The sequence below is a fragment of the Neodiprion fabricii genome, chromosome 3 (assembly GCF_021155785.1).
Source record: "Neodiprion fabricii isolate iyNeoFabr1 chromosome 3, iyNeoFabr1.1, whole genome shotgun sequence".
Lineage (NCBI taxonomy): Eukaryota > Metazoa > Arthropoda > Insecta > Hymenoptera > Diprionidae > Neodiprion > Neodiprion fabricii.
Genome location: NC_060241.1, coordinates 34,708,363 through 34,732,736, shown reverse-complemented (window position 1 = coordinate 34,732,736; position 24,374 = coordinate 34,708,363). Strand labels below are relative to the sequence as shown.

The 24,374-nt window shown below is 36.9% G+C and overlaps 1 protein-coding gene across 16 annotated transcripts in view; it reads right to left on the bottom strand.

The window, feature by feature from the left end:
* LOC124178172 (Down syndrome cell adhesion molecule-like protein Dscam2) overlaps nt 1-24,374 on the bottom strand; it is a 70,180-nt gene that overhangs the window by 2,769 nt on the left and 43,037 nt on the right. For 6 of the 16 annotated variants that reach the window (XM_046561364.1, XM_046561367.1, XM_046561370.1 and 3 more), the window contains 20 exons: nt 23,890-24,202; nt 20,848-21,138; nt 9,458-9,577; nt 9,196-9,369; nt 8,806-9,102; nt 8,329-8,690; nt 7,776-8,147; nt 7,428-7,614; nt 7,015-7,302; nt 6,636-6,905; nt 6,313-6,544; nt 6,055-6,231; nt 5,735-5,901; nt 5,005-5,244; nt 4,229-4,396; nt 3,537-3,674; nt 2,183-2,373; nt 1,592-1,943; nt 884-941; nt 301-306 (listed from right to left, as the gene is read on the bottom strand). In XM_046561364.1, the coding sequence (XP_046417320.1) occupies nt 301-306; nt 884-941; nt 1,592-1,943; nt 2,183-2,373; nt 3,537-3,674; nt 4,229-4,396; nt 5,005-5,244; nt 5,735-5,901; nt 6,055-6,231; nt 6,313-6,544; nt 6,636-6,905; nt 7,015-7,302; nt 7,428-7,614; nt 7,776-8,147; nt 8,329-8,690; nt 8,806-9,102; nt 9,196-9,369; nt 9,458-9,577; nt 20,848-21,138; nt 23,890-24,202 (4,403 nt within the window). Of the gene's footprint in view, nt 1-300; nt 307-883; nt 942-1,591; nt 1,944-2,182; nt 2,374-3,536; nt 3,675-4,228; nt 4,397-5,004; nt 5,245-5,279; nt 5,463-5,734; nt 5,902-6,054; nt 6,232-6,312; nt 6,545-6,635; nt 6,906-7,014; nt 7,303-7,427; nt 7,615-7,775; nt 8,148-8,328; nt 8,691-8,805; nt 9,103-9,195; nt 9,370-9,457; nt 9,578-12,285; nt 12,574-12,901; nt 13,193-13,712; nt 14,004-14,198; nt 14,490-15,987; nt 16,276-17,677; nt 17,969-19,278; nt 19,570-20,847; nt 21,139-23,889; nt 24,203-24,374 lie in introns of all 16 variants that reach the window. The other 10 variants (XM_046561372.1, XM_046561371.1, XM_046561375.1 and 7 more) reach the window with 8 other exon arrangements.

Genomic DNA, 24,374 nt, shown 5'->3' with positions numbered 1-24,374 from the left:
TAAGTGTTATTGGAAAATGGGAAGACGCATAACTAAATTGGGATGACAATTTATTTTAAGCCTGAAAAATGTATTACTATGACTTACTACAAGCATTAACAAACAATTACATGCAAAAAATAGGTGTTGAATAGCATGTTAATGAAGTGTACTAGCGTCATGTTTAGTTACACGCAGGAAGTATATTCTGACATCAATTTAGATGATTTTTGACTATATTTCAAGAACCTCTAACAATTTGTACACTGATTTTTACTATTGATTATCAGAATACACTCATCGAAGAGGTAAAACACTTACGGTTTCCTGCACAAAGAGTCATGAAACAAGAGAAGGTCAGGATATGTTAGACATGATAGAGCTCCTGGGGTCATCCATGACAGATCTATTTTATTCACTCACACGTAGCAAAATCATAACAAAATTTTGGATCTATTTTTCCCGATTTCTAGACTATTTAACGGGGTAATTTCGCTAAGGTCAAGATTGAAAAAATAATATTTCACATCAACAATTATTGTGCATGACTTCACAAGACGTAAAATAAAACGTGTAACTAGAGAATTCAGTCAAGGACGTGATTTCATGCTACCATGACCATCGTTTGGAATACTTTTTAAAATTCTACTATAATTATCAAAGAACATAAAGGCACTTATATGCAAACTTCCGATGAAATTCAAGTTCATTAAGTGGTCAGTAATAATGTCGACAGTTAAAAATTTATTTAGTTTCGCACTGTAGATGAGACGAATTTTTTCTTAAATGTGTATTAAAGGGATAATTTGATGAACTGTTTTCAGATTAAAGGAATATCGCATTGTTCATTCGCTAGTTAGCTAAAAAAGATTCATTCGTATCTCCAATCATCCACCCTACTAACCTCTCTATGAGTTTGCGCATCTCCTCGGTGGTCATGCCATCCTTGCTGCGAGCATTCACTGAAATAGAGAAACACACAGACCAATTGACACAACGGTTACTACGACACATAACATGCTCGGGAACGGGAAACTGGGCTTTGCGTAACTCTGCTAAATCTGCGGAAGAGAAACGCCTCGGCCCCTCCTGTAACATGCAAACCGAACCAAGTACCCCTGTAAGATTCAGAGCTTACTTTATAATTGTTAATGACATTGACACAAAATTGTTGTAAAATGTTTGGTGTTTTCAAGATGTGCAATTAATATATAAATCGCATGTGTTGGAATTGTTAATAAGTATAACTTCCTTGTAAATAACAATAACTTTGCAGAGACTTTCTCATCACGTGATAAATAGTTGCAGAAACAAGCTGAAGTCATTGAATTAAAATTTTTTTAAACAAAACGAAAATTATTTATGTACCTGTTAGACGAGTAATTACGTATAACTAGAAAGAAAGACCGATTCTGTTAATCACATAACATATTAGAATACAGACCAGGCCATGAATCTAGTAGTAGAAACAAAAAAGTATATGTCATTATCATATGTTTAAATATTTTGTTGCAGTGGGCAAAAACTGACTTCCTCTGAATCTTATGAGGTTCCGGTTGTTTGGGCCTAGTGGTCATGTCTCGTGATGTCCTTTCAATTTAGTAGTACTGACCACCGTAGTTGCGGTTGATTATTTGATCACGGTCGCATTCTGCTTCGCTAATCTCGTTGCTTTCTTTGCTGTCATTGAAACTCGAGTTGTTTGGATCATGATTTCTTGGTGGTGGTGGTGGGGGTTCGGGGGAACCAGACATTGGTAGGTTTCGGGCTGATCCAACACTGCGACGGCCAACAGAACCACGAGATCCATAGTGATCGTAAGGAGCGCCGTATTGACCGTATTGTGAACCATACTGATCTTCTTCAGGAGCGCAATTGGCTGGGTCATCATATTCAGGAGAAAACATGTTGTGGGGACCACCACCTTGAGATGGGACGCGCGAATAGCGACCATTTTGACGAGGCTGTTGAAAGTGAAAAAAGTATTTTATTAAATAAAGTATAGCTTCAAGATATTGATTCATTAATATATATAGTTATTAATCAAAGACTCAAAGATGCCGAAAAAGAGTACAATTCGATTTAATTCCCACGTTATCATCCTGTACACAATTTCAACTGTAAAAAAATAATTGCATTATATTCAATTTCAGTTACATTTACTTTCTTAGTTAATCGTTTGAAATGGCTGTATAATATTTACCATAGATTGTGATCCAGATCTGCTGTGGGCAGATGCATTAGTAGGATGACTAGAAGGCGGTCCCATGGTTCCAGAGTGTCCATTGGCTGGATGAGGGAATGTTTGGAATTGCATGGCTTTGTTCGGATCCATTTCTTCACGGAAACCTAATAGGTGAAAGGTGGCATACGGGCAGATCTCATCCTCCATGCCTGGAAATATTTTTAGAGGGTAGATGCTGCATTTAATATAATTGAAGAGGCAGATTTGAGAGACTCGCTTTCTTTTTTAAGCACACGTTAAAATTTTTTAGATGTTATACGTTTTTTGCATTAATTTTATGACAAATCCTGGATAGAAGACTCGTGATACGTTACTTACATTATCCAAGACAAGACCAAATATTTTAAAGAAAAGTTTGCGCATTCAACAATTATTATTAGAAAGTATTTGCGAACGCCACAAAAGGATAATTAAGATGTATTTCTGCATTGAGTCATTTATGATTGACTTTCCTTGGTACAAGACAAAACTTAGTTCAGTGGTATTATTTGTTAATTAGTCAACACTAATTTCCATTATGTGAAGCCAAGTCTTTTTTTAAACATTTTTCATAATGCCATTAAATGCATTCTAGTCCATGCTATGAAATGCATTAAATTAACTGAATTATCATAATCAAATGGAGCGATGGAAAATACGAACGGTTGGTTTTTTAAATAATTAATATAAGTAAGAAAATAATTAACGTAATAAAAACTACCCCTATCATGCAAACGTGCGACACTGAAACTTCGTGAAAAGTAACTAACACTGAACATGGAGAACTTACATTATGACGCTGTATTACCTCCAACGTTTGTTCATATTTGGTTCAAGTTGTTTTGCGGTGATTTTATCATGTTTTTATGAGAAGAGTAATTGATGTGTGAGTCAAAAACATAATAGTAAATTTTAAAATCGACTCTATAGTTAAATTTTATGAATGCAAGAAATATTGTGCAGGAGTGTATTATTTTTTGAGTTCCCAATTACTATGATTCAATGATGAAATTATCTTAACGAATTGCAAATGGATGGAATCTACGATTTGATTAGAAGAAAAATTGTGTTACAATAAATAATGAATACGAAACTTGGCTGAATTGTTCGTTCCGAAGGCATGAATCAGCAATATACCAACTCATATGAGGTCATCACTATTAAATTGGGTTTACATTACGAATATAAAATCTTTTTCATACATGATCAAGACAAATGAAGAATTTTGAAATAAATGTGAAAATTACGAATCAGTACAAAACGTAATGTGCATTGTATTGTAAATGAATGAATGAATGATGACAGGCGAAGTGTATGTTTCATAATTACCAACCTCTATGCGAGAGCCCTTCAGCACTGCCCATATGGGGAGGTGGTGGGCATCTTCTATTTGGCGCACAATGAGTCAATTCTTCGTACATATTTCTTCTCGGATCCCAAGTCGAATGACTCCTTAAAGAGCCTGTCCCACCTGTCAAACAAATGCTACAAAGATGTTCTACCACTTTTGCCTACCAAGCACTTTGATAAAACTTATTTTCGATGTCTGTATGCTTTGCTCATACGTACAGAGCTTTCATCATTAATAAGTAATAATTATTTATCACATTAAGATATTTCCATTTCGAATCAGAATTTCACAAATATAAACGCATTATATACTCTGCGATACAAATTAATCGTAAGAGTATATAATGCCAGAAAGAAAGGGTAAGGTAGTTTTCTGTCAACTTATTTTGATCATTTCCGAAAGTAGCTTTTTTTCAACATATTGATCATACTTGGTACACAGAGTGCTTGAAGCTTGAAATTAAATTAAATTAGAGTGTGCTTTGAAGTAGCGATAATAACTTTGGGGTAAAGCAAATGATAAAAAGCATTAATCAATAATTATAGAAATATGACGATACATGCGCTGTTTAACAGGTGACACCCAATAGTCGTGTTTTAAAAACCGAATTGTCGTGCCAACGCAACAACACCTAGATGAAGTTATTAGTCAAAGTGTTGGCAGTTCTGGCTTACTTATCACTGTACCTCGCTTGATACGGTCACAAGTGTTATAATTCGAGCCAGGAACAGGTGGAAGTTTGCGGTTCGGTGGAGCAATGTAACCAAGTTCATCTCGAAGGTCTGGCCTGCGTTTATCCAAAGTAGCTCCAACAACTCCAGTTTGTTGATACACAACGTCATCTAAAAAATCATATCAATTTACGAAAATGAAAAATAATTCTAAAAATGATCTCTAGACACACGCAACACTTGAAAATTTTACTGTTTTTATGCTTTTCCTTATTTACTATTTCTAAGTCTTTCTTCGCTTGACAGAACTGTTTTACAAATTTAAGAAAGCTGGAAGAATCAATGAATTCGAAGTATTGGCCGACTGTTTTGCAGTCCTGAAGATGTTATATGATACATGAAACATTACTAATTTGATGCAGTTTGTTCAGTTTACTTATAATCCAGATCAGCAGGAATAATTTTTCGTTTAATCTTTCATTATAAATTCAAAAATTATGATAAACATGATTATTGCATGATTTGAGTGTGCAAGTATATGATAATGGCCCCCTTTTGAATGATACGTTTCACATATGTAAAGCATAAAAAATATAGGTATTTGAAATTAGCAAAATAGCTGTCCCTCGCTAGATACGAGATAAATAAGTCACAATATTGTTATAGCAGATTGCCATAAATTGATTAGTTGTTGCAGGCATAAGCCACGAGGGACAGCAATCAAATTTCTAATTTTAAATGTATAGTGTGTGTGAATAATAATAAATAAAATTGTATACATTGTCCCTCGTAATATTTCTCGTCGGCTGATGAGATACCTCGGAGCCGTGTTTGTTCAGGCCCACGAGTTCTTCTGGACAGTGCAACACAAATGACAACTATTCCAACAATAATGACGACAACAGTTGCTGCGACAGGAACAACAACGTTGACATCCAGCCAGCTAGGCAGCCATGGGAAATACCTCCTAACATCCGTATTCTCTGTTCCAGTCTCTCGAACAGGTGGTGCAATTGTGCCTGTTTTAAGATAAGATAATAAATTCTTCACTAACCCTTGTCATTGCCATGCCCCTTGCCTTTAAGCACACAAATCACGATAACGGCAACAATTATGACCAGAATAGCAGCAACAACCGGTACAACGAGGTTTAAGTTTGCCATTAGTATTTTCATTGGATCCTCATCACTAACACCACCATTAACATCGGGAAGTTCGCGGGCCGGGGCAATGGTGCCTGGAACAAAAAATAATTTCTTTTTTTCTCGCTATTTCAAATTAAATCCAGCCACCAGAGCACCGACCCATAACAGAATCGACTGAGGGGTATAAAACCAATAGAAATACAAAATGAAAGATACGTTATATTGTATCATATTCCCGTAAGAGAATGAACATGAACGTAATCAGAGAGAAAGTGATTTGTAGCTCATTGGTAAGGATCTGGGTCTTTCTTTGTCCATAGAATTATATGTATGCTTATAATCATGAAGAAAGATATTGACGCACCACCAGTCACAGTGAGAGTAGCGAACTCGTATTCAGCAACAGCAAATCCAGCATCGTTGTGTGCAGTTACACGCAGATGATACCAGCTTGCAGGATCTAGGTCCAAGACAACGAAATTACCGCCTGGTTTCACGTTGTTAGAAACTTGATTCCATTCCTGCTGAAGCCTACAGGAAATGTAAAATATTTTATGTGTAAAACAATTGATTATAATCACTACAAAATACTTGGTTACATTCATAACGTGACAGGGTTCGACTATGAAGTATCTGTCTATCTATTCTTGAGAGACTACTAAGGGAATCGATTGATCATCTTACTTCTTCTTGTGTTCAACAACAAAGTACAACATAGGACACCCTCCATCGGACCAAGCACTCAAATGCAGCGTGATACTGTTCGTCGACACTTCAATAAATCTTGCAGCCTCAGGTATTATTGGCTTTGAACCCTTAGTTCGTGTGTTCAAAATATCTGACCGATCTCCAGTTCCAATACTGAAAATGAGAAACTTGTAAATATCGCAAATATACAATAACAGTATGAAGGATATTAGTATTTAAATGAGACGAACTAACCCGTTATAAGCTGTGACATAGATTTGATATCTCGAACCACACCATAGATTTTCTAGAGTATATTTTTGTGCAGTTGAGCTAACTTGGACCGTTTTCAACTCTCCGAATTCTGGTTTGTAGTGAATAGTGTATCCCTGAAGGGGAGCATTATCTGTGGGATGAGGTCTGAGCTTCATTGTCAATGAGTTTGTAGTGGTTGCTGTTAGCGTGACTTGTGGAGAATGAGGAGGAGCTGAAAAATACAAAAATTAATAGTATCATATATATCTTACTCTGGAGTGCAGTATTGGCCTATTAAATGTATTATTGTTAGCTTTTTATACCATGAACAACTAGCTGATGAGTTACAGTGTCATGACCGAATGAATTTTCAACGTAACAAGCGTATTCTCCAGCATCGGCTCTATCCACTTCTTTTATAAAAAGAAATCCTTCCGGTAATTGTCTCAATCTGTCGCTGGGCTCCAAGGTAGCTCCACGTACTTTCCATGTTACTTCAGGAGCAGGGACACCAACGGCGAGGCAGGGCAGTTTAACATCTTCCTTGTACGTTGCAGTAAACTTATCATCGAACGAAGCGATTTTTGCAGGTACTTGAACCGAATAAAAGAGGATGTTTATTCAACTTATTTCAGATTACGAATAATATTTCTGAATTTGCGAATGATAGATCATACTGATTTATTTTGAAACAAGACTCACCACGGGTGCTAGGAGACAGTGTAACAATCTTAGATGCTTGACCTTCGCCTATATTCGTACTTGCAGTAACCCAAAAATCGTATCTATATTGTTTGTCTAAACCAGTTGCTTCATGAGTTAATTGATTCGGCAAAACTTTCTGGGTGGTTGGTTCCTCACGATTTTCAGCTTTAGCATAGACAGTGTATTGAGAGATTACGCCATTTGGCTGGCTTGGTGGGCGCCATGAAATGAGAATTGACTCGGCAGACATTACCAGGGCTTTGATGGCAACTGGGGCTTCCGGAACTATTGACCAAAAAAAAATTAATATTTCGATTAAATTATAGTATTTTACATGTTATACTTTTGCTACGAATATTTCCATTGTTCGTTTCACAAAGATGGTTATTGAAGTTCAAAAATCTACTCACCGTCTTGTTCAGTTTGGCAGTGAATGGGTGCAGATTTAACACCATCTCCTCCAGACGTGAAAGCGAGAACATGCATGCTGTAGTTTGTATATTTCTTTAACCCGTGCAAGATAGTTTCACTAGACGATGTTATTTTAGTATCCTTGGAGTTTTCATCATACCAGGAGTCAGAGGGTCCATAGATTACCTATAGAAAGACAAAATGGTTTGAAATATCCATTTGAAGAATATTGACACACACCTTGGTTACCTCTGCAATACTAGATTAAAATTTAGTTCAATACTCTATATTTTGTAATATACATTACAACATTTGCAAATATATTCATCATAATAACAATTGCATACCTTGTATCCAGTGATTACGCCATTCGCTGCACTCAGAGGAGGAGATACCCATGAAACTCTTACAGTTTGAGCAGTCAATGTCGTGCAAGTGGTGTCATGGGGTGGTTGCTCAGGGACTCCTTCAGCTGTGTGCTGTCTGCGTTCTTCACTCATAGGTCCAGCTCCAACTTTGTTAAATGCTTGTACAACCACGCTGTACTGAGTATAAGTTTTTAAATTCATTATCTGTAAATGGTGCTCCTTGCCATCTTCCTTCGAAAATTCAACAGTTTCAAACATGAAGGGTTTGTCAGCTGACGAAAGCTTGTAGCCAACATAGTAGCCAAGAATTTCACCGTTCCAATCTTCACGTGGAGGTGGTTTCCATGTCACCTGGAAAAAAAATAAAAAATTGAAACATCTAGAGTTTCCTATTCTATTCAACATCCCTTAATACTGTATTGTGTACATTATTAGTATCTAGTGTATATATTTTACAATGATATCCACCGTGACAGTTTAAGGATAGACATTTAGAGTAATACTGTTTGAAATAAGAGCGAAAAATATCTACCTTCAAGGTGTGTTGGTCAAGGGCATCAACTCTGACTGAGCTTGGTGGACCCGAGGGAGCTTCTTCGGCAGTAATAATAGTGACAGTATCGGAAGGATCTGAAGCACCGATTTCATTTTCAGCAACGATACGTAAATGGTAAGTTGTAGCAGGTCTCAAATTAAAGACACCAGCAACATTTTGTTGAGAGCCAGGTACCAAGACTTTATCGATATCATTCTCCCAGGATCCCTTGCTAATTTTGTATTCAATAAGATAACGTTTAATAGGACTATTGCCATCGTAAGGTGCTGCCCATGAGAGCTGAACTGAACGGCCAGATTTATCCAATACTTTCAATCCATATGGAACTTCGGGGACCTCTGAAAACGTGAAATACAACTTTCAAATACACCTACTTTAAAAAACAAACACTGTATTTGAAAATAGACGACTTATTCATTTTGAAGAATAATTAAAAATCATCATACTGCCCACCTTGTACAATCATGTTGATGCTAGTATCATCACTTCCAAAAGCATTTGTGGCAACGCATGTAAATAGTGCAGAATCAGTTCGTTCAGTCCTCTTAATGCTCAAGTCAGACAAAACTCCATTGGCCAAAATTTCTTCACGAATTGTGTATCGTGCATCGCTTTTCGGGTCTAGTCTCTTGTTATTCATATTCCATAAAATTCCAATTGGTTTTTCACCTTGAGCTTCGCATTGTAGTACAGCAGGTTCTCCTCGACGAGCTGTCTGATTGCGTAACTTAATCTCGAATTGGGGTGGGGCTGCAATTTGAAAATATCAATTGGATGACGTAAAACTGTCTTGCCTAGTCACTAAAGCAAATACTGTCGGAAAATATTAAAATGAATTCGTACCTTGGACTGAGATCAAAATGACGGCAGACAATCCAGCTCCAATACCATTAACGGCTTCGCATAAGTAATAACCTTCATTCGTTTTCTGAATATTATTTATTGACAAAGTGCCATCCTCAATGCTAATATCAGGATTGCTCAATTTCAAATCCTTATAATCACCAGGTGTTTCTCCTGTAATGTTTGTAATAAAAATGATTCCGCTAGGATGTAACGCTTTGAATGTTGTTGAAACAATGTAACAATTAAAACAATTTCATACCAGCTGCCCGCTTCCATGTCACTTGGGGCCTGGGAAAACCATCGGCTTTGCACTCAACTCTTGCATCTGAACCTTGAGCGAATGCTTTATCGGTTGGTTCAAGAATCCAACGAGGAGGCACTGAAGAATATATCCGGTTAATTGCAATGTTCTTTTAGCTACTATCAACTATAGAGCGAGTTACCTCGTGCCTTCACAAATAAATTACAAATGTATGTAATATTATTGAATTTAAATGACTGCTAGCATCTCAAAGAAATGGATATCATATAGAAGATGACAAATTTCATTTGATATATTCATTGGTTTATAAAAGTGATGTTATATAGGTATATTATATAGATGGATTGAACTGGATGTATTTTACCTGCTTGACTTGTGTCTGATTAGTATGAATTGTTTAATTTTACGGTACAACAATAATAACAAATGACTCGATGGACAAGGCACGAGATATAATTGAAACCATGCATTTAATAAAACTCGCTCTCTACACATTAACTATAAGCTACTGAATATAAATGATGTGTGCTCAGAAGGAGCCTAGTAAAAAAAGTTGAACCAAAGACAGTTGCATGCTAAACTGCGATGTCAGTAGTAGGAAACATGCATTATGATACAAAATGAAAAGGTGAGAGGCCTGGGTAGGTTGAGGAAATAGGATTCTTGACAGAACGATAAGCGCAACCCGAAAGCCTATCCTGAAACAAACGGCAGCACAATCATGGATTACTAGGGTTTAGGATAGAATTCAGGAAGAGTGCTGCCTCCTCAGATACCGCTACGACGGATTTAACGATGCATCGAAGAATACGCCCTTACTCAACCATTCTTTTCAAATGACATACACACAGGCAAGTAACAAGCCATTGAGTCTGAAGCATAACAGAGCGCATGATGGCAATTAGTACATATACAATCATGAATGTGCGTTTAAAAATGCTTTGAAATTTGAGTAGTCTTTGAAATATTACTAAAAACCAATTCTGCACAGAAAGAACAATCAACAAATTAATACGATAAGTACATATGTTTTTTTGAATTAACAACTAGTATAGATCAACGTATATGATCTTGACACCATGACATTACCATTATAAGGACAGTTAGTTTATTTTGATGTGATCATTATTCGCTTTTGGCTTACACACCCTCTATTAAGCAACAGAATGCCTGTTTATGAACGATTATTCCGACAACGATAACTCAACTGTTTCAAAACAAACATAAAAAGAATAACAGCAGAATCATCCTCAAGAGAAAGCAACGTCAACGTCAATTCATTCAAAAGCGACATCTTTAAAGAGCAGCTCATTTCAATTTGATCCTCATTCGTGGTATTTTTTTCCTTTCTCCTAACCATGGACTTGTAGTATGGCTTCATGAATAGCCTTTCCTGATGGATTATTTGCAATACATGCGTACGTTCCACCATGTTTTGAAGTTACAGTTTCAATTAATAAAACACTTGTTCTTGGTCCTAGTATTCCTGTTGTATATCCCATGAATTGAGATAATGGTTCTCCATTAAATGTCCATGTCATATTTATTGGTGTGTCTCCAACCATCACCATGCAAGCTACTTGAGCTGCTTGTCCAGTATAAATTGGTTGATCGCCAAAATCAAATGGGCTGATGCGAGGTAATACTGGAATATATCGTTGAATATTGACAAGTTGCACCATTTCATTGAAATTTCAGTTTTCTTTTAATCTGGTTAGTGTCTGCAAGTCACGGGTCATCAAATCCGCATTCTTGACACCAATAAGTTGTTGATTCTCGATTAAATATTCAACTTCGAAGAGCAATTATATCGTAATTCCTTTCACTAGTACACGATCTTAAAAAAGCAACACCTAGAAGATATTGGATCTATCGCAACATAATTTATGTAGGTATGTATAACAAAAACTTAATATTCCCCTGATTAAATATCTGGAGTAAAATATTGAGAACAGAAAATCCAACTAGACGACATTGGCCATATCATTTGAAATATTTCCATTTATTTTTCATAAGAGGACATTACTGGAAGGATTGGAGAAAGGGCATCCCAAGCTACAAATATTTACTTTATACGATATTAATTCAATGAACGATTATTCAATCTACACATTAATCCAAGCATCTATCAATGCTCCGAACCAAATCTGGGCAGTCAGCTTTGATACATATTACTAAATACGCGAACAGATAGTTCAGAGTTGCTGTACTATGGATTGTAGACAAGAATTTTAACACTGATCAAAACTACACTATCAGAGGCCGTGTACCATTGACTTTGAGATGAGCGCTATGCTTTGCTTGACCAGCAGGATTGTCGGCAACACAAGCATACTCTCCAGAATGCTCTCCTCTTACGGCTGGGATAGTTAAAGCCGATACTCTGTCACCCATTGGAGTTATATGCACGCCATCCCCTATCTCTAAGTGGCGACCCTCAAAAAACCATCTCACAGAGATTGGTGAATCGCCCTTTACCACGGCACAATGAACTATTATAAGATCTCCGGTATTCATCTCATCAAATGAGAACGGTTGAACATGGGGAGCAACTGCAGAAAATACAAGATTTCACTAATTTAAGAAATTAAATATGAACTGCCGGTTTCAATTAATAAACCGTTTCCTAATGTACTGCGTCCAATGCTTCGAGTTACACTGTCCCCTCAGCAGCAATGCACATTGTGTAGTATTTTTGGAAAAGGATGACGACGGTTGGATTCGGGATTGATATGAACAAAAAGAAAAACAAATCAGCAATAAAAAATGCGATACTCTACAAAACAGAAAGAATATTCGAAGGCTTTGAAATAATTTTCTTAAACCATTGACAATTAGATCTGCTGATAATTCATGTCGTCCAGCAAAATTTTCTGCTATGCACGTGTATGACCCGGCGTGTGTTGCTTGGACAGATCCTATGCTTAATATAGCACCTCGTCCACCAAGATCCAAAATCGAAACTCCAGAATGTGGTGAAATAGAATGCCCATTTAACGTCCAACGAAGTTTCAAAGGCTGATCGCCTTCTATTACTGCACAAGGTACTGTCACTACTTGACCAGAGTTGAGCGGTTTGTCACCAAACGTAAACGGTAACAGTCTTGGGATTACTGTAAAACAAATATAATCTGCTAAAAAATTTATCGACCAGACCCACTCATTTGCAAAACCTAACGAGACGCCCAGCTACAAGTAAAATTTGATGGATGGAATTCCTAACTCTCCTAACAAATCCCAGGAACTCTAAAACGGAGAAGAATCGATTAATTACATGAACTTAATTAGTTGTAGGACAGCATTCATCCCCCTTTGTCTGAGGTAAGATTAGCCGTATGAAACAAAAACCCTCGGTATCAGTTTTTTTTTTAGTTGAACTTATCGAATAATGTTAGTACTTTTTAGTCAAGTGTCAGTTCCACTTTTCTGTGCTTGCTCTACCGTTGACTTTCAATGTCGTTGTGTAGCTCACTGTGCCAGCTGGATTCGATACTGTACACGTATAATTCCCAGCATGCATTGCTTTAGCAGATTCAATCGTCAATAGGCTGGCACTTCCACTGCTAATCTTCATCGTTGATATTCCACTTGCTGAACTGGACAACTGCTCTCCATGAAAATTCCAAGAAATTGACAAGGGACGATCACCCTTAGCCACGTTGCAAATTAGTTGGACATTATCTCCAGCGTTTATATCCTCCGAAGCCGTGAAAGGTGCAATGTGAGGTGCAACTGGGAAGCAGGAATGTATAGGATGATCCAGAAAACATCGTAAATTTTTGAAACGATTGGAAAGAGCTATTGCAAATCTAATATCAGTTAACGAGAGTGTAAGATGATGCATTTGGATAAAATGTACAGCCATAGATACGTTTACATATGTATAATTTTAGTCCACGAAGCCTAAAGAACTGATAAATATAGAAGTTTGTATATCATGAAACTAAGTGAGAACAAAACTGATTATGTAATATAATAAATAATGATACAGGACAGGTATTGATGCTTGCGAAATTTGTTCAAGCAGAGTTTACATAGTCGGATCATCCTATGATTTTAAGGAGAACAGCAAGATACAGTACGATAATAAAAATACCATACAAGATGTCTTCTGAGCCTGTTGCAAGTTTTATGCGAAGTTGTTAAACTACACCGAACAGAAATAAATTCGAAACTTATCAGAATGCGTGAAGATATCGTAAAGAGAGCAAAAATACTGTGGCGGTAGCTGTACACAAATTTGATTTTGTACCATTTACTGCCAAGTTAGCAAAACGTTGCGCAGATCCTGCTTTATTAGATGCGTGACAGGCATATTTGCCAGCATGTCGTCCACTGGCTGTTTCAACAGTAAGTATTCCAGTTCTACTGTTGAACATTGTTGCAGTTATCATGGAATCGGTTGGATCCAATGGTAAATCGTTCAAAGTCCAAATTATTTGTATAGGAAGATCGCCTTTAGCTACGCTGCATTGAATTATCACCATATCGCCAGCATTTACAAAATCTTCAGCAAACATGAGTGGCTGAATCTGTGGAGCAACTGCAGACAACGTATGCTACCATGTTAACAGTCGCACTGAATAATAGAGGGATTGTATGACATGGGGTTGGGAAAAATGTAAAGTTTTAAAATGACCCATAACAACAAATTTCGAACAATGAGCATTGTAGTCACAATATACTATGACAACTACATACACCTAAACCAACTGTCCTACTAATATTAACCAAGTACCGTTGACATCTAATGTCGCCGAGTGTGATGTCGAGCCTGCTTTATTCGATGCAATACAAGTATACTCTCCCGCATGCCTTGCCGCAACTGACTCAATGGTCAGTTGCTTTAGTCGCTTTCCTGAACTAGATACTGCGATGTCTAACTGGTCAGGTCTTATTGGTTGGCCCTTGAATGCCCAAGAAATTTCTAACGGAAGGTCACCCTTGATGACGGCACATTGGACAGATGCCATATCACCGGCGTTTATGGATTCATCACCAAATGAAAATGGACCTATCTGTGGAGCAACTTAGGAAGATTTTTAATCATATGAAAATTTACTCAGTTGGATAATTTTCTGGTTGTTTTATAAATGGAACGACACTCAAACTGGAAATTAACGAGTATTTGCATACCGGTTTACAAGCTCAATGTATATGGTATTGTGTAGTGAAGACGTATCACTGTAGGAGGGATGAGCTGATTTTCACAAACAGCATTCGAGACAAGGAATATCGGGCAGTGAAAAAATGCATGAAAAGTAAAAAAAATGTATTGCCGATAACTCTATAGCACTACTTTTCGATACACCAAGGCATTGAAAAAACAATAGTAAACGATACCACTATACCATTGACTGCCAAAGTGGCCGAATGACTTGTAGATCCCACGATATTACTTGCAATACAAGTATATTCGCCAGCGTGATGCGCAGCAACGGAATCAATACTAAGTAGTGAAATTTTTTTGCTAGTTTTCATAATTGAAATGTCCGGATGATTTTGGTGATTTATGGGTTCTCCATTCAAAGTCCACTGCATTTCAATAGGATAATCGCCTTTGAGAATACTACACATTGCCGATACTTGTTCACCCCAATTTGCAGGCTCCTCTCCAATTGTAAATGAGGCTATCTGCGGAGCAACTAAAAAACCCAATTGCGAATGAAAAGCCGTAGATAATATTTCATACCAAAACAATCATCAACCTTCCACTTTCATACCATCATTTTCCTGCAAAGTCTCACAACGTATTTTGAAATCGAATTAATAATGTACCATCTCTGCATACCAAATGAGGAATGTTACGGATCAGAAAATAGAAATGGAACAGAGGTGACAGAATTGATTAAACAAAATATTAAAAAAATTGTTATAAAAATAATAAAGATGGATCATCTTCATAATATGGGCAGGGATGGTCGAGTGTACAGGAGTGAGAATCATCTAGATGTGATGTGTCAATCAATACCATTCACAGCCAACATCGACGAATGACTAATTGCTCCAGCTTTATTTGAAGCAATGCAAGTATATTCTCCAGCATGTCCAGCATTTACAGCGTCAATGGTCAGTAGACTAACTCGTTTGCTAGAGCTAGATATGACAATATCTGGTTTATTATTTGTAATACGCTCTCCATTGAATGCCCAACTTATTTCAATGGGATAATCTCCTTTAACAATCGTGCAAACAGCTGATACTGCTTCGCCCCAGTTAGCTGGTTCATCGCTGATTGTAAATGGTGCTATCTGTGGTGCAACTAAGATATTTTATTTTTTAGAGGATTTTATTTCTAAATCTATTCCCAACATACAAAATAATCATCTTGTGAATGAACTCAATTAGGGTTTGAAAACTTTGTGCAATGTATTCTGTTTATGCGCCTCGTCTATATAAACACTGACATCGAACAACGAACTGCACGTAGGGAGAATCAAGGAAAGAGGTAGGATTGATGAAAATTTGAAGCTGAAATCCAACTATTGTGGCAATCAGAAAATGCTTCGTTTTCAGTATAAATCTACCGTTGACTGCTAGAAGTGCAGAGTGGCTTGTAGCTCCTGCTTTATTTGAGGCAGTGCAAGTATATTCCCCAGCATGTCTTGCAGCTACAGCATCAATCGCCAACAAACTAACACGTTTGCTATTTGAAATGGTTATGTCCGATTGTTCAGCAGTTATAGGTTCTCCGTTTAGCGCCCATGAGATATCCATAGGAAAGTCTCCTTTCATAATAGAGCATGTAACTGACATCGCTTCTCCTGAGTTTGTTGGTTCGTCGCCGAAAGAAAATGGAAATATCTGGGGAGCAACTGAAGTGTCCAGTTTTCATGAGAGACGAATTTAAGCCAGATAGCTCAGATACGTGAATACCATTGTTACGTTGACAAAGTGGTGAAATTAAACACGTCAACAACAACAAAAGTACTCATACAATGCTCACGATGAATTAATAACAATCGCTGTCAAATATGCAGCAATAATAATTTCTATCAAAATAAAAATGGGTCTTATAATCAATGAGGGAAGCGAAAAAGCTTTGATGTTACTGAATTGTGCATTAGTATGATATTGTGCTCACAAAGCAATAGAAAATTCAATGCGTTTTAGATTATGGATACCATTAACAGCCAGGGTAGTTGAATGACTGACGTTTCCAGCTCTGTTCATAGCAGTACAAGTATATTCTCCTGCATGTCTGGCTGCAACTGACTCTATGCTGACAGCGCTCATGTGTCTGTTGATTCTTGTTATTACAATATCATCATCGCCAAAATTAATAGGATTCCCATTAAATTGCCAAACAATTTCTACTGGAAAATCACCCTTCACTATGGAACAAGTAGCTGATACCATATCACCCCAATTTGCTGGACCATCACTGATTGAAAATGGGCCTATTTGCGGAGCAACTAAAATGAGATCAATATAACAATTTCAATTCAATGAAAACCCCTGAGTGTAAAGTACTAAATATATCGCCCTGAATTCATCTTGGAAATATTAATAAAGTTCAAACCCGCGACGAAGACTGGAACCTATCGAAAATAAAAACATTGATAAGAGAATATCAGAGAATAGTAAATCCAGCGTCAAGTAAATGTGGGATAGGAAAATGAATTTCAATACAACAATCAAATAAGAATGTGGTACAATCTACCATTGACGACTAATAATGCAGTGTAGCTTGTCCCCCCTGCAGCATTACTTGCGGTACAAGTATATTCTCCTGAATGACTTGCTGATACGGCTTCAATTGTGAGCACACTAACTCGCTTGCTAGTGTTAATAATTGATATGTCCGGGTAATTGTAATTAATTGGTTCTCCCTTGAGATTCCATTCAATCGTAACAGGATGATCTCCCTTTATCACAGTGCAGGTTGCCGTTACAGTTTCACCCCAATTAGCTGGTTCTTCACTAATAACGAATGGTGCTATCTGTGGAGCGACTGACGAAGAGAAATATGTAATCAAGTCGATATAGAATCAATATGTACGCATACTTGTAGATACTTTTTTATTCTTGTAGTTGATGGAGTGCCCTGTGCTATCTGTGAACTGACCTAAGCCCCCTGCTAACTTAGCTCAAATTGCAGGATTTCATACACTATAAGCAATCGTGAGAAAGGGACTGTAAGCGTTGGTAGGATTTTCACTTTTTCGAGTAGAAGGAAATTAAAATGAATGTGCGTTCATTTCTTTCATGAAGTACCGTTTACAGCAAGTGTAGCAGATTGACTTGTCGCTCCAGCTTTATTCGACGCAGTACACGTATATTCTCCGGCGTGTCGTGCGGCGATGGAATCTATACTCATAATACTATTCCTTTTTGTTGTAGCCAGAATATTGATATCTGGATGATTCTGTCCAATAGGTTCACCATTCAAAGCCCATGATATATCAATTGGTAAATCGCCTTTTAGGATAACGCAAACTACAGAGATGGATTCACCCCAGTTAACTGGTTCATCTGCTATTGTGATTGGTGCGATCTGTGGAGCAACTGAAATTTTTCTTGGATAGTAACGTTATGTACTGATTAGAATCGAGTAATTCACTGAAGTTAGCACACAAGACATTAATATTCAATATCCTTCATCCAACAGATCTCAGAATTCCTATGTGTGTGGATAGGTTCATGTCATGGGACGTGTGGTAAAGAAGGATGGGATGATTTTCATAACAACTAGAATTATGTGAAATGGAATACCATTCACTGCTAATACAGATGTGTGACTTGTCGCCCCAGCTCTGTTAGAAGCAGTACAGGTATATTCACCGGCATGTCTGGCAGACACAGAGTCGATACTTAAAAGACTGTTTCTTTTATTCGTCGTTATAGATACGTCGCGATAATTTTCTCCAATAGGTTCTCCATTTATTGCCCAATAAATATCAACTGGTGAATCTCCTTTAACTATTGTACAAACTGCAGAAACAGAGTCGCCCCAATTTACAGCCTCTTCGGCAATTTCAAAGGGACCTATCTGTGGAGAAACTAACAACCGGGAAGAAATATCAATTGCCTATTCAAAACATGTGCATCTTGAACTTTGTCGATTGAGCTGCACTCTAGTATGCGCAGATGTGCTTAGGGATTAGTGTCGGGATGTAGGTTCGGATGGGTACAAGGTAGTAGTATATTTTTCATTCGGTTGACATTTGGGTCGGAAGTACCATTCACAGCTAGTGTTGCTGAATGACTTGCAGCTCCTGCTCTATTCCATGCTGTACAAGTATATTCTCCAGCATGTTTTGCTTTTACAGGGTCAATGCTAAGTAGACTGTTCTTCTTATTTGTTGTAATAGTAATGTCAGGATAGTTATTTCCAATTACATCACCATTGAGTGCCCATGAAATTTCAATTGGAGCATCCCCCTTTACAATAGAACAAACGACAGATATCGAATCACCCCAATTTGAAGGTTCGTCTGATATTTCGAATGGAACTATCTGAGGAGGAACTGAAATGTATAAAACTGAAGATCAGGTCAAGTAAATTACCACTTGAAACATGGTGGTTAATTTCGTTTGTAAATTGTCAAAGGGATCAATCACGTTAGCCGTTTTTAAAAGTAAGGTGCGGCAGGATTTTGACATGGAAATGGTTTATGTAAGCACTTTACTTGAAGCTATATGAGTAAAATAAATTTTTTTTATCTCGTTAAGTATCAATCGTTCAAAAATGATCATTAAGACTGAACTTATAAGAAAAGGTTGCCGATATAGGTATATAGCTTCAAGTAAAAAGCATTATACACACTAATGTAAGCTAGTGCATGATATGTATTGTGCATAATCCTTTAGTGTACCATTAACGGTAAGAGTCGCTGAATGTGTAACAAATCCAGCAGCATTGCTTGCCGAACAGGTATATTCGCCTGCATGTCTTGCCGCCACTGAATCGATTGTTAATGTACTAGCCCTCTTACTACTTCTACTAACAATGATATCCAAGTAATCATTTCCAATAGACTGGCCATTTAAAGACCATGTAATATCTATTGGTAAATCCCCTTTTGTCACGGCACATTGAACAGTGGCCATATCTCCTGCGTTTGCAGCTTCGTTGTCAAATGAGAAATACCCTATCTGTGGTGCCACTAGAAGTTTGAAAAAAACCTTAAACAATAGGAGGAATGGAACTAACTATAGGAAATGGGTGGTGCGAGGAAATTTTTTAAGTCTAATAGATCACATCAAGCACTTGGTAGCCGCATAAATTTCAATTTTTTAGCAATATAATTTGGATCGATTTTTTCATTTGAGTATACTGATCAATAATAATGCACTTGAAATAGGATCACATTCTATGCTACATATATGAAACATGTAATATAGAAACGAAAAATATTGAAAACTGCAGTAAATTAACTACAATTACGGTAACCTCTATATGCATAATTAAAAGACATGTAAGCAAAATAAATATAATCTACAAACGTGTCATCCCATTTCAATGATGATAAAATTTGGTTTATAGAGCATCTCAATCAGGTGAATAAATTTGCAAGGCTATTACTGAAATCTATGCTGAAATGTGCTACTTTCATGTGCGAACAAGTTACAAAAGTGCTGGGATTTATATGCTACCATTAACGGACAAGACGGCTGTGTGACTGTCAGATCCAGCTGCATTCGCTGCAGTACACTTATATTCTCCAGCATGCCTTGCTGCTACGCTGTCAATGCTTAGAAAGCTGACCCTTTTATTGTTGACAATATTTACATCAGGTTGATGATAATTTAACGGTTTGTCATTGAAAGTCCATGTTAAATTTACTGGGAAATCGCCCTTCAAAATCGTGCAGGAAACAGAGAGCATTTCACCAGAGTTCAGAGGACCATCGCCAAAAGAAAATTGCATGATTTGCGGTGCGACTATAAAAATTAAATGGGAATTTAGCAGCTTTGGCTACGCTCTTCTTTCAAATTTTATACAGCAAAATGTACAGGTTTGTAAAATACAATTCCATGTATATAAATTTTCCAACCTTTGTAGGAGAATGAAATACAGTAGAAGAAGTACAAAATTATAGAATCCTTACAAATGTTCAACAGTATGTTATAGAATAATACATAGTGAAATATTTTCAATAAGCTAATAGTCATCTAATGCTTCAACTTGCAGAATATTTGAAGAATAAGATAATTAATTTTTGAGAATTGCACCAATTTTTTTGTTTTCCGCTGAGACCTTGCTTGAATACATTGCGGATGACAGCAATGAATTCATTCTACGCATCCGGAACTGAAGACCAGAATGAGTATTTTAGCATTCAGCTTATCGCATTTGGAAAGGGGTAAATACAGGAGATAAAGGTGTGAATGAATGGGTTCTACGAAAATACTATGAAGGATGACCAGCGAAAATCTAGTACCATTGACAAATAATGCCGCAGAGTGACTTGTAGCACCAGCCTTATTAGATGCTGAACAAGTGTATTCTCCAGCATGTCGAGCAGCTACTGCTTCTATGCTCAGAACACTATTTTTTTTATTTGTGCTTCCGATAGTTACATCTGTTTGATCGTTTTCAATTGGTTCTCCATTGAAAGCCCACGATATAACAATGGGAACATCTCCTTTGATGACCGAACAAGTAACTGACACTAGCTCACCCCAATTGGCTGGTTCTTCACCAAAAGTGAATGGAAGAATCTGTGGAGCGACTAAGAAACCCCAGTGAAGGAATAATAAGTATAGTAATCTAGGGAATGTAAGTAAAGTAATGAACATTCCGATTGCGTTGAATAAAGATAATGTTTGATAGTTTATAGGTGAACGAAATTGAAAATCTATTGGAGAAATGAAAGAGAAAACTAAGCATAATGAGCACGTAATCATTAACGTGAAATTCGTAGGATAGGAGAGGATAAGTAATTCTATGAACGTGACTCACAGCTACAAATTCGAATTCATATCTAAGATTGAACACATTCAATGTGTTTTTATTGTTAATGTTGCATCCATATACCGTTCACAGCTAAATATGTAGAATGACTGACGGTTCCAGCGAGATTTGAAGCGGAGCATGTATATTCCCCAGAATGTTTTGCTGTAACTCCATCTATACTTATTGCGCTCATATGTTTGTTGATTCTAGTTATTGCTATTTCTGGATATTTGGAATTTATTATTTCACCATTGAATGCCCAGGTAATGTCCATTGGCATATCACCTTTTAGCACCGAACAGGCTGCAGAGACAGAGTCTCCCCAATTCGCAGTTTCAGCGTTGAAGGAAATTGGACCTAACTGTGGACCAACTAAATTCGATGCATGTGATTAACTCCACCGTAATCCTTCAATACCTTATGAATATCGCTGATCTTTTCCGACATTATTAACCAATTGGAAAGGAGTATGGACAGTTTGTACGAAAATAAAAACAAAGATACGAGTCTAAGAGAACTACATCATTGCCGTGAAAAATCTACACATTTTCACTATAAATGGAGTCAAATATTTATTCATATACCATTGACCGCAAGTCTTTCGGTATGACTAGCACCACCCGCTCTATTGGAGGCAGAACAAGTATATTCTCCAGCATGTCTTGCTGCGACAGCCTCAATATTTAATGTAGTAACTCTTTTATCAACTCTGTATGTAATTCCATCGGCAGCATCAATATGCGTAATAACGTGATCACCATGACTCCATTCAAATTTTAAAGGTAAATCTCCTTTGCGGACTGAACATTGCACGCTGATACTCTCTCCAGCACTAGCTGGCTCATCTCCGAATGAGAATGGCATTATCTGGGGAGCAACTAAAATGTTGTTCTTTATACATATACAAAATGAAAACTATTCTCAATTTCAAAGAACTATAATGACGCTAGAGTAAGCCAATTATTATTTCACAATTAGTCAGCAAGTAATATTATACTCCAATGCTTGCACTCGAAATCTCCCTGTTATCATTACTGTTCTGTGTTAAAGGAGCTATGCCAATCATACCTTTGTTAATTCATGAAACATGAAAGTCATGAAACTGAGTGGCCTAATAAGATGCAAATAAAAATAAGACGTACAATGTGCTCGTTGAGGGACACAAGAACCGATGATATTGAAAAACACAAATTTCTCCCATGTGTTCTGATTTTGCTAGACTTTTTCTAGCTTCTAGGTACTATATGATCAATTTATTTTATAACAAGATAATAAATTCGTGAAGTTGTTATCACGGAATTAAATATATGGATGCTAATGTTGGTTATCAAATTCTCTCTGATTTTCCTAGTTACTGTAATGATGTCAAGCAGTATCTAATTTAATCTGTAATATATGATAAAACTGATTCTAACAAACACCGTACGAGTATAGAAAAAATTATTAACAACACAATTTTCATCTATTGACCATTTGGAAAGTCAGAGTCATTCAAGTGAGGGGCAGCTACTAAACCTATTGCTAAGAATTGAAATTGAACGTATGTGTGAGGAATGTGCAGGAATGTGCGCTTGTAGCAAAAATTGATCAAAATCAATACGGGCTATGCAAAACATATTATCAATTGCGAACCATTAACTATTAGGAATGTCGAATGAGATACTATTCCAGCTGCATTTTGTGCGGTACAAGTATATTCTCCTGCATGTCTCGCAGCAATAACAGGGATCATGAGCATGCTAACTCGATCTGCCACTTTCTTAGTGAGTACGCCTGAAGCACCACCCATTTCTTCTCCAGGATAATTCCAACGTACACTCAGAGGAAAATCCCCAGTAGGAACGATACATTGTAGATTTGCAAATTCATAAGCATTCATGGGGAGTTTTGTAAATGCAAATGGATCTATCGTGGGTGGCACTAGGAGCAAAAATAATTATCGCAGTAACTCAACGGTCAACGATGACGCTATACGAATTCCTACAGAAGTTTACCTCCTTCCTATATCAGAAAGTATTCTGCTAATGAGTTACTGCACCTATCATTGTCGTACTGTGATTTCTTATAAAAATCTATGACACGTGTATGTATGTATATATATGTATATATACGGATCAAGCAATGTATAAAACTCACTTTGTAAGACCTAAAAAATATCTGAAATACATAAAGGCACAAAAAATATTTACGAGATCTTATTAAAGAATACTTTGAATATTTATTAACTTGCTTTGAAGATGGGCAAGACGTAGGCTTTAATTTAAACTTCGAATCCATCCTTCAATCATTACGAAAGTACTTCAATTCAAAACAATATGGTATATTTAACTCGAAGTAATGAAATTAATTGTATAATATTAGAGTTCATCAAAATTCAATCAAGATTTTCAACAATTTATTATTTTTGGTATCGAAATATCATATTTAAAAATGTGAAACCGGTAAACCTATTGTCCAAAACGGATTTCATCAAATACTCTTCAAATTTGTATGATTAGATTAAAGAGAATCTGAGATTGAAACTTACCCATAACTTGTACTTCTAGAGTTCCTCTTGCACTGTATCCCTGAGCATTTCTTGCCACGCAAGTATATGTCGCCTGGTCGCTCATTCGTTCGACATTTTCGATGATCAATGTACCATTGGCGAAGACCTTCTGCTTCCTATTTATTGGTAGAACTCTGCTATCTCGTTCCCAAACTATGGTTTCGATAGGGTAGCCAGCAACAGGACATGTCACACGCAGCGTCTCTCCGGCTACGATAGCTTTCTTATCCATGTGACGAATGAAGGGTAGACCATAGACATTCAAACGCGCAGAGTGTTCTGCTGAACCAACCTATAGGGAAAAAACATCAAGTTTAGATCAAGATTCAATAGTCTGATGTGTAAACATAATGTTCGTGGTTGTTGATGTGACTTTATAAGACATCCAATAGGAATAGTTGAAGGGCATGACTTATTATTAAGACTTACAATTTTTGAAAATAATTGCAACAAATGGTTACACA